The sequence below is a fragment of the Parus major genome, chromosome 7, assembly GCF_001522545.3.
Source record: "Parus major isolate Abel chromosome 7, Parus_major1.1, whole genome shotgun sequence".
NCBI lineage: Eukaryota > Metazoa > Chordata > Aves > Passeriformes > Paridae > Parus > Parus major.
This window is the reverse complement of record NC_031776.1, coordinates 27,125,480-27,139,368: the sequence shown is the minus strand read 5'-3', so window position 1 is coordinate 27,139,368 and position 13,889 is coordinate 27,125,480. Positions and strand designations below refer to the sequence as shown.

Below are 13,889 nucleotides of genomic sequence, written 5' to 3'. Positions count from 1 at the left end.
TCGGCCCACGGGGCTGGAGCAGCCGCGCTGGAGCCTGCGGGGGGCCCGGGGCCGCTGCGTGCGAAGGGGACGCCGCCCTTGCGTGGCTGGGATACGACGGCCAGACTCCCGGGCCAGGCTGTCTCTCACCGCCCGGGTGGGAGCAGGGAAGCCACCACCAGCTCTGTCTCGCCTTTTCTGAGGCTGGATTTATCATAGAATTGGGTTGGAAAATATCTCCGGGATCGTCGGGACCAACCTATGACCCAACACTACCATGTCAACCAGACCAAGGCACCGAGTGCCGCATCCAGTCTACTCAAACACCTCCAAGGATGGTGACTCCAGCGCATCCCTGGGCAGCCCAGTCGAGTGTTCAATCACCTATTCTATGAAGAAGTGCTTCCTAATGACCAGTCTCAATCTCCCCTGGTGCATCTTACAACTGTCCTCTTGTCCTGTGCCCTGGGAGAAGAGCCCGACCCCCACCTGGCTCCTCCCAGGGAGTTGCAGGGAGCGATAAGGTCACCCCCGAGCCTCCTCCAGGATAATTCACTCTGAGCTTTAGGAGCTATGCTCTTTGGGCTGTTCCATGTAATTACTTTGACAGCAGCTGGCTGGTGTCCACCAGGTTTCATGGGTCACACAGCCCTTGGCATATGCTTGGCACTGTATGAATAACCAGGTGTGTTTGGGGTCCTCTGCTGGGGCAGCAAGCGTGGCTGCTGGCCCGTGTGTGATGAGGACAGAATAGCCACCAGCAAAGGTGCACTGAGATGAGACCAGATGCTAGTCTAAACTCACTCATTCCCCAGCAAATCAAATGGGCATGTTTCAATAATAAATGACAATAGAAAAGTGAAAGTTTGCAAACCACATTAGTAACCCTAGAGTGAGGTTCCTATTTTAAAATTACTTTCTTTACCGATACAAGGATAATTTTCTCCCTGTACCACCCTTAAACTTCAGTGTTTTCGTACCAAATCACACAGTTTTAGTCTGTTGGCTCAAATCTCGAATGAAAGCAGCTTATTTTCTCACTAATGCCTTTTAATTTCTCCTTTCATCTGTTACTACTTCACTATGCAAGTGCCTGTAGCACAGTAGCATTGGGATAGAGGTAACACACCTCGCATTCTGGACTCTGCTGAGCTCTACTCAGGAGCAAGGGGATCAGGAAGATGATGCTGGAGAAAATCAGTGCCCTCCAGTCTCAACTCTGCCTTCTCCAAGCAATTTTAAGTGGATACCTATGGCAACCCTGGATATCAGAGGGACATCACCTCACTCCCTATTCCAGTGACTCAGGTGAAGAAAAAGGATCTCTTGGATCTTAGAATGAAGAGTAAATTGCTGTTGCTGGAGATTAATTCCACCCTTTCAGTCTCCAGGCTTTCTTCTCTGTGCTTCAAGCAAAGCTCAGCAAGCCAAGGGCTCAAGCTCTCTGAGTCGAGCAGTGCCACAGCAAGGGGTACAGGATTAACTGTGGCTGTGGGGCTGAGGAAGAGGGAGAACTGGCAAAAAGGGAAAAACTGTTTTTAGAGCAGACTCGAGACAGGAAGGGGGGGGGTCAGAAGGTGGGGCTGGCATGGAGATGTGGTAGAGGAAGGAAGGAGCAGTAGGCAGAGCAGCCATAGCAGGAGAGGTCACCTGCTTGGTGAGGTAGTTTTTCTCTGAACATAAAAGCTCAAGAAAAACTGATGTCCTGGAGAGCCTTTCCTGAGCATCCTCCTCTCAGCAAAATCTGGCTGTTGGCAGGAACTGCCAAGGTTGTGCACCATCAACAGGTCTGGCTAAAGCCTCACAAGGGATGGAAGATCTGTGTGTCTGAATACACAGTTTGGCATCTGCAAGTCATTATCTTGGCCTGTCAGGAAAAAACTGTTCCCAGACAGGCTTTTGCAGAGCAGAGCATGGGAACATCTCAACCCTGACTGACTATGCACAAGTAAAGCACACAGAAGATGATACATTAATCTGAATAATTTCCAGAGAGTCCTTATCCTGTATAAACAGAGTGCACAGTATTACAAGCTGCTACACAGTTTTAACAGCTTATGATAGCATCTCCTGTAATGCAGAGAACTAGTGATTATTTAATTAGAGGCTGTCTAAAGGTTTGTGATAAGTGCTTACATGTGTAATTTCCATTTTTCTAGTTCTTCCAAAATGTTTATCTTTTGACCCTAAAATTCTCTTAACCTTTCATAAATGTTTTAAAGAAAAAAGATAAGCATTTTTCATTTACATAAACAGGATTTCAATATTGTATACAAATATATTAGTTAAGATTCCTAAGGGGAAAAAAAATCACATTGTTCTTTATTTTCAGGTGAACCTGGGCCCAAGAGGTTAAATAAATCACACAAGGTCACTGAGGGAGATAGTGGCAGAGTCAGAAGTGTGATTGCAGCTCCAACCCTCCCAGCTCTCATGGTGAACTTAAATTGTATCTGTTATTCAATAATTTGCATGGCTAACAAGCCACATAACACTTGACAATGCGTCTTTTTCTTGTCCCACTGACTCCCCTAAGACACGGAAGCAGTAAAACATTGTCAGAGGGGCAGCGTGCAGTGAATGCGTTAGTGAAAGCTGCAGCTAGAGATAAAACAGATCCATAGGAGGAAAATCCAGTCAGTGCAAAGGGATGCCAAAGTGCAGGAATGAGGTGTTTCAGAATGAGGAGGAGAGATGAGGAGACAAAGAGGTGTGGACAGTGTCAGAGGTTGAAGAGATGGGAAGGACAGGTGACAGAAGAGTGCCCACGGTGCCAGACCGCTCAGAAATGCCAGCGAGGTGCTGCTGCATGAGCAAAACAGAGCAGCCATGCGCTTGCTGAGTGTGTCATCAGCCAGCTGAAAGCAAAGCCCAACAGCAAATGCTCAGAGATGAGTTAGGACATGATTTACCTCACCGAAGTTCAGTGAGCTGGAAATTGCCCTCCGTTAAGAAGCTTTTTTGTTGCTATTTCTCCTCAGTTACTTCAGGGAGCAGACGTGTCCAGCTGCATTTATACGCCTCGGCTTTGGATGACTAAAGGTAGGGAAGACAAACCCTTAGGCTCTGTCCACTGTATTTTAATATGATTTTAAAATCAGGTTTCCCCAAGCTTGAGGAGCTGGCAGTAGTTGTGCTCATCAGTGATGGAGTCACAGGAGCAACAAAAAAGTTCTGAAAGGAAAATTCAGCTTCAGGTTTTTTGCAGCAAATTAAACTGTGGAATACATCAGATTACTGATCCACTTTGTAACTGTTTTTATGGGGAAAATAAAAACCTTCTCTGATTTAGATTAATCAAACCCAAAGTTTTCATCTCTTCTTTTTTTTCTTCCAAACCCAAAAGGCAAAAAAATAGCCCAGCTTCTGTTTACTGCGCATTTCTCATTCTATTGCTCCTTTCTCTGTACCATTTTTTCTTTCTTAAATCTTTCTTAAAGTTTGGTGCTTGAAGCTGCAGGTATTATTCAGGCTCCTGAATTCACGGCACTGTCTAAAAGCCTGTGACTTTCTAACAATTTCACACTCTAAAAAATTGCATTTGATTTTAGAGGTTTTAGAGAAACTTGTGTATATAATCACAAGAGCAAGGATTAAACTTATTGGAATGAACTGTTCTTGCTAACACAGCATCAGCAGAAGTGTGAGCAAGGTCATAAAAATCATCAGCAGAATATGCAGTTTATTTCCTTGCTTCTCTTTTAAAAACCTCCTCTGCTGATTCAGTCTTAAGATCCTGCACTGGGCCCACAAGTTTCTTTCCTGGAACACTAGTATTTAACTCTCAAGGGCTTTGCAAGACTGAATCAACCTCATAATGTCACAGAAAGTCTCTCACTGGTAATAAATGCAGCTGTTAGAACAAAATACAGCGATATCCCAATGGCTCTTGTTGCAGCAGGGCCCAGTATGATCTCCTGCATGAAGAACATCCTGTTTCTGGAAAGTAATCTTCACACTGCATCTCAGTTAGTTTGAAAAGCAATGTGTTGTTAATGTATTTTTATTTACCAGGCCATAAGCATTATGGGCTTATGGAAATAACAGTGAGCTTTTCTAATGATCATGTCCCAAGCCATTCCAACAGTGATGGTCTCTCTTTGGGGCTTTGCTGCTTACTTTATTCCCTTTTTGGTAGAAGCAGCTGATCTGAAAAGCCACATGAATATACTCCTAGTACACATAATCCCTTCAGTTCCCTGCATGACTGTAATTGAACACATTGGCAGACTTTGTTTGTATTTAAATATTTTCATAGAAGGGAAAGTCATTCCAAGCTGATCACTTCATGAGGCCAAAAAATTCATTAGGAGCCATTTGAACAATTCAAATAAATAAAAAAATCATTATTTGTCAGCACAGTTGTGCCATGAACACTATAATTTATATTAAAAGAACTCATAGTCCCTAATGAAATTTTTCTTTGTTTATGATAATCACCACAACAAATTTATTGAGTAAGAAAGAAAACACATATGGCTTTGTACTTCACAGTTAGGTTGTTCTATTTGAAATTTAATACAGAAGGATAGAAAGGTATCTTAGGATTGAAAGGATTATAGGTACTGTAATAAGACTATAAAATGGAGGTGGTGGCTCACTGTAATAGAAACCCACTAAGATGCAGGATGGGCAGGACTTTCTGGGTTATCAAATCCAGTCCCCAGGTACTGCAGGCGACTGGATCACATGGTCCGTTTAATACATTTTGGGAGCTTCCCAAAGAATTAGGTATGGCTTCATTCCTATAATTTTTACACCCTCTCTATGCAAGTAGATATAGAACAGTTAATTGATAGTCTTAATTATTCATGGGCAATTTATACCCACTTGCTCATACACACAGATGGCCTACTCTTAATGTTCCCCTACCTGATGTGTTTACAGAAAGTAATCAAACACATCTCACTCTTCAGCTGCTGGGCTAAACAAGCCCTTTATACAGGCTGTCTTTCCATGGAAGGCTCTCCAGTCTCCTCTTTATTGTACCCTTTGCTGTACCCATTTCATTAAGAACCCAGCTTTCTTTAACACAATCAGAATAATGTGTTTTATTCCACACAAAATCTAATTAGGGTCTTAGTCAAGGATATTCATACTTCCCTTGCTGTGCTGCAAATGTGTCTCCTACTACATTTTAGAGTTTCAGTTGCCTTTTCCATGCCCATGCTGCACTGAAACATGAAATCTTTCAGCATTATTGGAGATTTCCTGCAGAATTTTGTCTGCTGCTACCTCCCTTAGTAATTCTGTGGCCTCACTCTTCAAGGATGTTCAGCTCTTTCTGTGCGATATTCTGAACTTTCTCTGCACTGATGATGCCTCCTAACTTGGTGACTTCAATGTATTGTTATGATCTGTTTTCCAAATAGGTCACTGATGAAAATAATAACAATCAGTCTTAAGACTTAGAGTTTAGGAGCTCTGAATAAGTCCCTTTCAGTACAGTTCAGCTTCTCATCTTCCAATACCTGTATGTACATGTATGCCTGGCAGTTCCCCTATAAATCTCAGGGTTCTCCATGCAGGAGATAGAAATTTATACACGGCTCCTCATCGGCTATTTTATTCACATCCATACAGCCCGATTTCCCTTCTTTGTCTAGCTAATTAATTACTCTGTCAAAGAAACCTATCAAATTAGTTTGATATTATCTAGCCTAGTAAATACTTGTTCCATTTTATTCTGCTTTCCAGTGACTGTCATTACTTTTACAACTCTCTCCTCCCACATTCTTTCTAAAAGCATGACATAAAATATTGCTGTACACAAAACAAAATATATTGTGCTTTATCAGTGAAAATCCATGTTTTATTTGTCTTTGGTATAGATTAGTTATTTACCTCAATATACAATTTGGACTAGCAGATAGTGTTGAGCAGCAGTTATAGATTGGTTGACTCTATATTCCCAGCAGAAATGTATATGCATCTTTTTTTATTCTAAATAGTGTTAGTATCACTTTTTTAAAGGATTGGAATAAAAATTTGGCAGGCTGGTCCAACTGAGACACAGCCCCACATGCAACAGAAGAGCTTTAGAGTCAACTGATACATGTTGCAGAAAATCAGAGGACAACATGTACAGTGACTTGTGATCACGGGCATTGGGCATGGCAGAAACACAGGTTTTGAACAAACAGCGAAGAGTTGGGGAGGATTTGGCTGAGAGGTGCTGCATGATTGTTTCAGATAGAGATAAATTGCACAGAGTCTTGTCTTCTTTGTGCTTAATTTTAATTATGTTGTGGGCAATACACAAATTGAAAGAAGAGTTAGTAAGAAATTAAATCAAGACTTGAATTTCAAGTCCACTGCTGACCCACAGACTTTGTGTGTCCTTGGGCAAAATGCTTTGTTGGGTTTTTTTGGTCTCACTGCCTCATCTGTAAAACAGAGATAACACTACTTCTTTTTTCCCAACCTGACTATTTACATAATAAAAGCCTTTCCATGCATGACAGACTCTTATATATTTGTACAGCATCTAGAATAATGAGGACCTGGATCTTGGGATTACAACACAAACAATACACAACAATTAAGATTATACATCCATCCAAAATATACCTAATGCACCTCATACTACAGTACCTTGTCAGAGAGACATGACTTTATTCCACGGTGAATTCTGTTTCTTTGATTTCTGCAGCTGCTCCTCTTGTGCTGCTCTTTTGCCTAAGAAAAGCTTTGGCAGAGAGTTAAGTTTAAGGTTAGCAGTGACAATACTTTTGTGGTGTACTGCAGGTGGAAGGCACAATGGACCCCAGAGTCTGAAGGGAATTGCATGGAACCAGGCAGCACTGTGCAGCATCTCTGCATTTCTACAGCACCTCTCCTGTGGCCCCATTCACCTCCCACTGGATCAGGGAAGAACTGCCTTAAAGGATGTTTGTCTTTCTGTGTAAAGGGAAAAGAAAGAGCCTCTCACCCATATTGCCGCTGGGGAGGACTGTGCACCCACTGCAGGTGAGACTAACCCAGAGCTGTCTTGGTAAGCAAAGCCTACACCCTTGGAGAGGTCTCAGTGCATTTGGGGATGTGGAAATACTGGATGTGCTCATGCTGTTCAGTGCTTGTGGGGTGGGGTACAGTAATAAGCATCCCCTCACCATCAACCTGGAGGCTCCAGGATCAGAGATCCATTACTGTACTGCACATTTTCCTAGGAAATGTTCTCTGAAGAGTTTGCTCAGCTTGGAGAAAGACAGCTTCCCACGCCAGAACTTTTGGGAAGTGGGAAGCAGGAAGCTTTTCCCCCAGCCTGTATGCCCAGAAGGTAATGCCAAAATATGTTGGAGGTCAGGCTGGGTTCACACTGCAATTTCTCTACTTGCTGAGAGAAAATAAAACAGAAGGGTGCTTGGCTGCCCTGAGCTGGTGTGTCCAGGCCCTGAGGCTGGGCTGGCTCTGTAGCTAATTGGCATGGAGAGGAGGAAAAACATGCATAAATTAGGAGCTCTTAAGGCCAGTTTCCTTCTTTGGTCCCAGAATTAACAGGCCGAGGGCACTTGTATTGCAGCAGCAGACCAACCCCTCCCTGCTGACAGGTGACACTCTTTAGTGCTTCCCTTGAGCTGGCAGATGCACCACGACATTAATTACACTATGCAGCATTGCCCTGGCTAAAAAACACGGACAGTAAAAAAAATTAACTTCATTCCCCTCCTTTTCTTAATGAGATTTTTACAATAAAAAAAAAAATTAAAAAAAAAATAATAATAAAAAAGTGAAGTGATGGTAAGTACATTATTAATAATACATAGTTGTAACTGATTGGTTTCCTGTCCTGTACAAGGAAGATGGCATTGTGCTATGACTGTTGTCTTACGGGAACTCAGGCTGGATACCAGGTGTCTGTTACAAATATTGGGCACCAAATTAAACACCCACACATCCTGAAAGAACCAGCAACACGACACGAAGAATTATTCATTTTGCCAGCAGTAAAATGACAAAGCAGAGGAGTGACGAATGCTCTAGATGAACCCAGAGCTCCAATTTAATGCATGGGATAAGGACCTCTTTTTCCAAATAAAGACTCCCAACTCTTGCAGTTTCTTACTTCTCCATAATTTAGCTGTGCACATATTTGGCATTTAGAGTGTGACGGATTTACACATTTGCTATCAAATGAGCTGCAAGAGCTAATCAGCTCGCACAGAATTGCACATATTAATGAAGAAGGCTCTTCTGCATGCCTGCGATGTAGACACCCACTTAACTGGGGCACCAGAGACTAATTTGAAAAGATTTTGTTCACGTAGCTCTTTTCCTATGATGAATGCTTGCAGGGAATCATGCTGTAGAGAGGGAGCAAGCAGTATCTGCAAAATCTGGCTAAATGGTTCTCATTACAGAGTGATGGAAGAGCAATAGGAAAGATAATTTATTAGTGGCTCAAAGCTAATGAGAATAATTAGCCCTATTATGCTTTCTAAGCAAACACAGAATAACTGTTCCTTCAGGAGAGCTGTCTCCCTGCAGCAGTGCCGACGGCTCTGGGTAGGAGGACATGACTGCCAGGGGCAGGAATCTTACAAACCAAGGACCAGGGCAACTGTGTGGAAACACCCAGACATCCCATGGGCCTGCATGAGAACTGTGATTTCCTAAATTTTGGGCTAACAGACCATCTTTTTTTCTATCTCAAAACCAACTACACTGGGCTGATGGACAGAGTTTACACTTCAGCTTAACTCCTCGGAAACCAGAGGCTGGAAATTGCTGCCTTGGATACTGAGATCTTTTGCAATATTGCACCACACAGTACCTTCCAAAACCTTGCAAAAGCCACACCAGTTGACAGTGCTTTGCAGGGAGTAATTCAGCAGTAATGGTCAGTCCCCAGGAATCCTGACTGCCAGCAGAAAAAATAACACTTGGCTTCATTTCCTTTGTAGACACCCAGGTATCCTCCTTCCTGGCTCTGTAAATAAAAGCAGGATGTGCAGAGAAAACATAGTATTTTCTTATGGACAGTCAAAGAAACTAATGGGAAAAATTCTGGTTTCCAATCAGTTCCAGCACAGAGCAGTAATGTGCACAACCAGATTAGCCAAAGGGCTGCACTCCTGTGGATCCCGCAGAGCCATGGAACACTCAGGGATGCTGGGCTGCCAAAGGCAAAGGAAATGCCAGCGTTTGGCTACAGTGCTCAACACCTGCTGATAAAAGCTGATTTTCCCCCCACCTCCCACTTTTCAGAGTTTACTCCTGCAATCCCAGTGTTCCATTACAGGCCCAATCACACTAAAGTAAGCTATTAAATTAAAACGAGGTGCACATGGGCAGCAGTCCCCACTCCCCCGAGTGTTGTTTAGAGCAAATAGCTTGTTTCATAGTTTGTAAAACACAGTTGGCAGGGGTTCAGTGTTATTCTAGGAAATCCATGTAGCCAACATTTCTTTCTTGTAATATAGCACTATCAAGAATATGGAAAGTGATTCTGATTTTAATTTTTTAAAAGGCAAACAGACTAAACATCTGTAGGCTATGTCGCCAGGTCTTGACTTTTCTTTTGAAAAGCAGTTCGCCTCTAAAATCAAAATCACCCATAAAGCAATTCCATCTGAAACAAGACTCTCTGAAGCATTCTCTTAGAGCTTACTCATGATGGGAGTTTTATCTGCTTTTTCACTCCCAAATTAAATGCTGCAACAGCATAGGCCTTACCTCTAATCTTTTTTCACCAGTAATACCAATCTATCTTTGCAGATGCCTATCAAAAGGATTTTAAGTTAGCAAGATTTGGGGACTTAATTTGGTCTGAGTGGGAGTTTAGAAAAATTCCCAAGGCTTTTTCACCCAACTGCAACTATTTAGGAGGGGCTTAAGGGTCAACGTGACTGTCAGATCCAAAATGCAATTTTACACAGGGAGGAAAGAGGAAATGGAGATTTGTTAGGCTGCTTTTCTTGGCTCAGATTGGAAAGCAAGTCTCTTCCAGTCTCTCTTGAAGGAGTTGCTCTGGTTTGAACAAGTAAGGACATAGTTACTGGGTCAGAGATAGATGGATTACAACAGAACCACATCATCCTCTGGGGTTGCAGGGGCTGGGATAGAAGCTTATGCTCATCTTGGGACTCCCAACTTGTGTTTGCCATATCCCAGAGCATTCACTCTTCTGGGAACTTTTCCCTCCTTTTCCCTCCTTTTGGCTGATGAAACAAATCCAACATCTCAGGCTCTTTCATTATTGGGAAAACCATTTCCTCTCCAGCTTCCAGTATGCACAAAATTCTTGGCCCTGCTGCCCTTCATCTCTTGGTCTTGGTTAGCAGGACTAACACAGCCCTGTGGGCTATTTATATCTTGTTTAAGCCAACACTGGGGAACAAAGTGATGCACAATCCTTGCTCAGCCTCTCTGCTGTGTACACGTTTTACTCTTCCTCGACAAGATTTAATCTTCTTAGGGTTAACTATGTAGCGGATGTCCAAGACCTTTGAATCACACCTTAAAAAGACTGAAAGACCAAACCCGTAATTGCAAAAGCAGAATCTCTGATTCACTGCGAACCATTTGTTATCAGCAATTAAGTTTCTTGCTGATAAATGATTCATGACTTGAAAGCCCAGATTACTCACTTTTAACCACAGCAGAAATTCCTGTGTGATTATGAACGCCTGGGCTACACATCTACTGTGACAGGCTGGGAAGTCTGGATGTGTGAAATGACCAACCATTTAAATACAGAAAATAAGAGCTCTTACATATATTTTCCATTCACAGTTTGTAGAAAATAACAACATACTTCAATTTCAAGGTGACTGATGTGAATATAAACATAAAGTGACTTCACTAGCAAATATAAACAGCAGCTTTTGCTTTACTGGAGGCAACAGAACTAAAACAGTGTGACTGATATCCAGACCTGGCCTACTAATTAAAAAGGCTTGAAAGCAGAGCTCTGAGCTCCTGGTACACTCTAGTTCACAGTAACTAAGGCTTTTGTCAGCCATTTGATGTAATCATTTATGGTGTTCAGAACTGCATTTTTCAAAAACCATTCAGACCATAAACCAGATGAGTCATGACCCTGTAACAGAAGGTAAATTATTCTCAAATATTTTATATTTGTGCATTAACACATGCACAACACATTTTTAATTTAGCCAAGAAAAAAATGAATGCCCAAGTCCAAGAAGTAACTGACAAAAGTCTGAAGGGAAAAATGAGAATTCCTAATTTTATTATGGTGTAACCAACTGTAAGGAATTACTGGTCTGAAGCACAGTGTGCAATTGTCTTATCCTAAACATTTACTAAAGCCTATAATTCAGAATGATCCTGACTAGTGAAGTCACCATTGGCAAGCTATCATTTTTTTCTTTCTTATTTTTGAAGAAGTCTACATTTCTCACCAATTAGCACAAACATAGGCACAGCCTATGCACAGAAATGCTCAACATTTTCTGGAGGCTGTATTTCATTAGTGCCAGCTGCTTTGACTCTGCGATCAAAAGAGATGCAGCAAGTTCTGGACTGATCATATTTGATAGTTTGCTAAAAGCAGAATTCCTGTTTGAGATCAAATGGCATCAATATGTATTGTTTCCTATAAGCAGGGTGGAGTGCCTGCTACTTACGTGAGGATAGCTTGAAATAAAGAATTATCATGATCTTCTGCAAAAGTGCTATACACAACGTAAGTAAACATGCTAAACAAAAGGGAAAAAGAAGAGTAAGAGTCTTCATAAATTAAGCCACTTTTACTCTATGATATTATGTATTATCAGGCAGCTGATTTTTTTGGGTGAAGAGGCTCATCAGGTGCCTAATAAGAGAGGATACTTGGCCCAGCTCCATTGCCATTCCATCTGATGTCCTGGTTAACAAGCTGGCTACCATACAAGGCCAATCAGGCTACTGGTATTCCACAATACTCACTAATGGCTTCAGCAGCTTAACGCTGCCAAACATACAGTGCCATTAATTAGGCAAGAGAGAGAAGGAAGAAAACCCAGGAAGGAGGTAAGATGCCATTCACCTCTTGAGCAGCCCCTCAGCACAGCCTGCATACCCAAACTAGAAGGAAACTAGACAGGCAGACTGAGGAGCAAGAGGTATGTTTCAGACCCAGGTCACAGCTCTCTACTGTGAGAAGCTGTTTTGGGCCCCTGGAGTGCCAGGGCAGAGGGAATTTGACCCTCACACCACCACATACCTGCAATGCTGCCCAGCACTCCCAAGACTGGGATGTGCCAGCCATGAGCGATGGGAACTCATCCTGCGTGCGCTGGCTCTTCCCAAGTCACCACCAGCTGTGGTCATTCACCCAGTGGGGAAGAAACTGAACAAGGCTCATTAATGATAAAAATACTTGTCCTTTTTAAAATTTATTTTTAGTTCAAAGTGAATCACAACTTCCTGCCCCTCCCTCTCCCCTCCTGTGAAGACAGAAGTACCTCCAGATCAACTTTTTTTGTTGTTTTAGGCATCAAAAGTGTAACACATTTCAGCTGCTGCTGATACAGGTTTTATAGGGATGACTGTCAGAGAGAGATTGTTTGTGCAACTCCTTATGGAGCAAAAAGGAAAAATCCATTCTACAAATGCAGATAAACTTTTGGAATGTAAACAGGTAATACACACAATTACTGCATTACCAGAAGTATTATGCATTTAGTATTATGCATTTCTCAGAACAGTTGAACATAACACTTTACAACACATATTTGATATGACCCAACTGTAACTTGAAGGGAAACTGTGTACCCTATAAGAGTAACCAGGTACCCCTATAAGACAGTCATTCCTGCCATAACTTACAGATATATTGACAGTATTGATGCCAAAGGAGGGTTTAGTCTGATTTCACTCATGCTCTGCTGATTTTTAATGTGTGGCTTAATTCATTCAATACATTTTATAAAGGTATGTAAACAGTTCTGATTTAAAGACCAGAGAGGTTTAAATGAAATTAACAGATCTGGACTGGTCAATGTTAATGTCTTCATTAACTCAGATACCTTATTTATCCCTGAGCACCTTAAAATTATTCCCCCCAAATCTCAGTCAAGAACATGTAACTATTTCACAAGAATGTAAAACTTCATTTGAATAAATCTGTGTCTTATAAATCCCATTTTCCTGCACTGATTTAAACAAAACATAACAAAGGAAACCCAAACCAAACCGTGTCCCCTCCCCTTTGTTTTTCACATGTACTGCAATACCGGAACAAAAATTTCACCCTAACAAACAACATCACCTACAGACACATTACAGACTACAAAAATATTGCATAGGAGTGTCAGTGGGCATAGTCTCCCAACATGAGAGAAAATGCTAAGTTTTCTTTAAAACATTATGGCAACATTCTAATTTATTTTCCTTTTAAAAATCAAGTGGTTTCACTTTATTTCAAAATTGTACAAAATGGCCATGGCTGTTTATAAAAAAAAGTCTCTGTCTTGAGAATACGTGAAGTCTCAGGTGCATCAACAAAAGACCTGGAACCATTCACAGTGCAGCGGAAAGCTTCTTTTGAGGCAGAAACTACAATTCATCCTTCTTCTTTCCTACTCTTTCATGATCTCTTTCTCTCAGGGTTCGCATGAAAGCGGTGAATCCAGACTCCTGGTTTTGAAGGAAGAAAAATATGGGTCATATTTTTACCAACAAAGCAAAACAATGCATCAAGAACACTTTGAGCTTCTGTTTCCCAGCAGAATATAAACTAAGGAGCAGTTATTTAGTTTCTGTACCCACAGCTGAACAGAAACTACTGCTTCTGCATTGCCTCATCGTGCCATGCTCGGGTCCAGTGCTGCTCCACCGCAAGGGGAAAATATCCATGCACATCCCACGTGTTAAACTTTGAAGAGATGGGACACAGAGAAGAAGGTCTCTAAAACTCAGAGGACAAGGTAAAATCTGTCACTAGAAGTGCCATTGATACCTTT

The 13,889-nt window shown here is 41.8% G+C and overlaps 1 protein-coding gene across 1 annotated transcript in view; it reads right to left on the bottom strand.

Annotated features, from left to right (window-relative positions):
- Positions 1-11,325: 11,325 nt before the first annotated feature.
- Positions 11,326-13,889, bottom strand: part of PDIA5 (protein disulfide isomerase family A member 5) — a 122,262-nt gene continuing 119,698 nt past the window's right edge. The window contains exon 18 of the mRNA XM_033516099.1: positions 11,326-13,563. Coding sequence (XP_033371990.1) covers positions 13,483-13,563 — 81 coding nt within the window. The 3' untranslated portion in view covers positions 11,326-13,482. The remainder of the gene's footprint in view (positions 13,564-13,889) is intronic.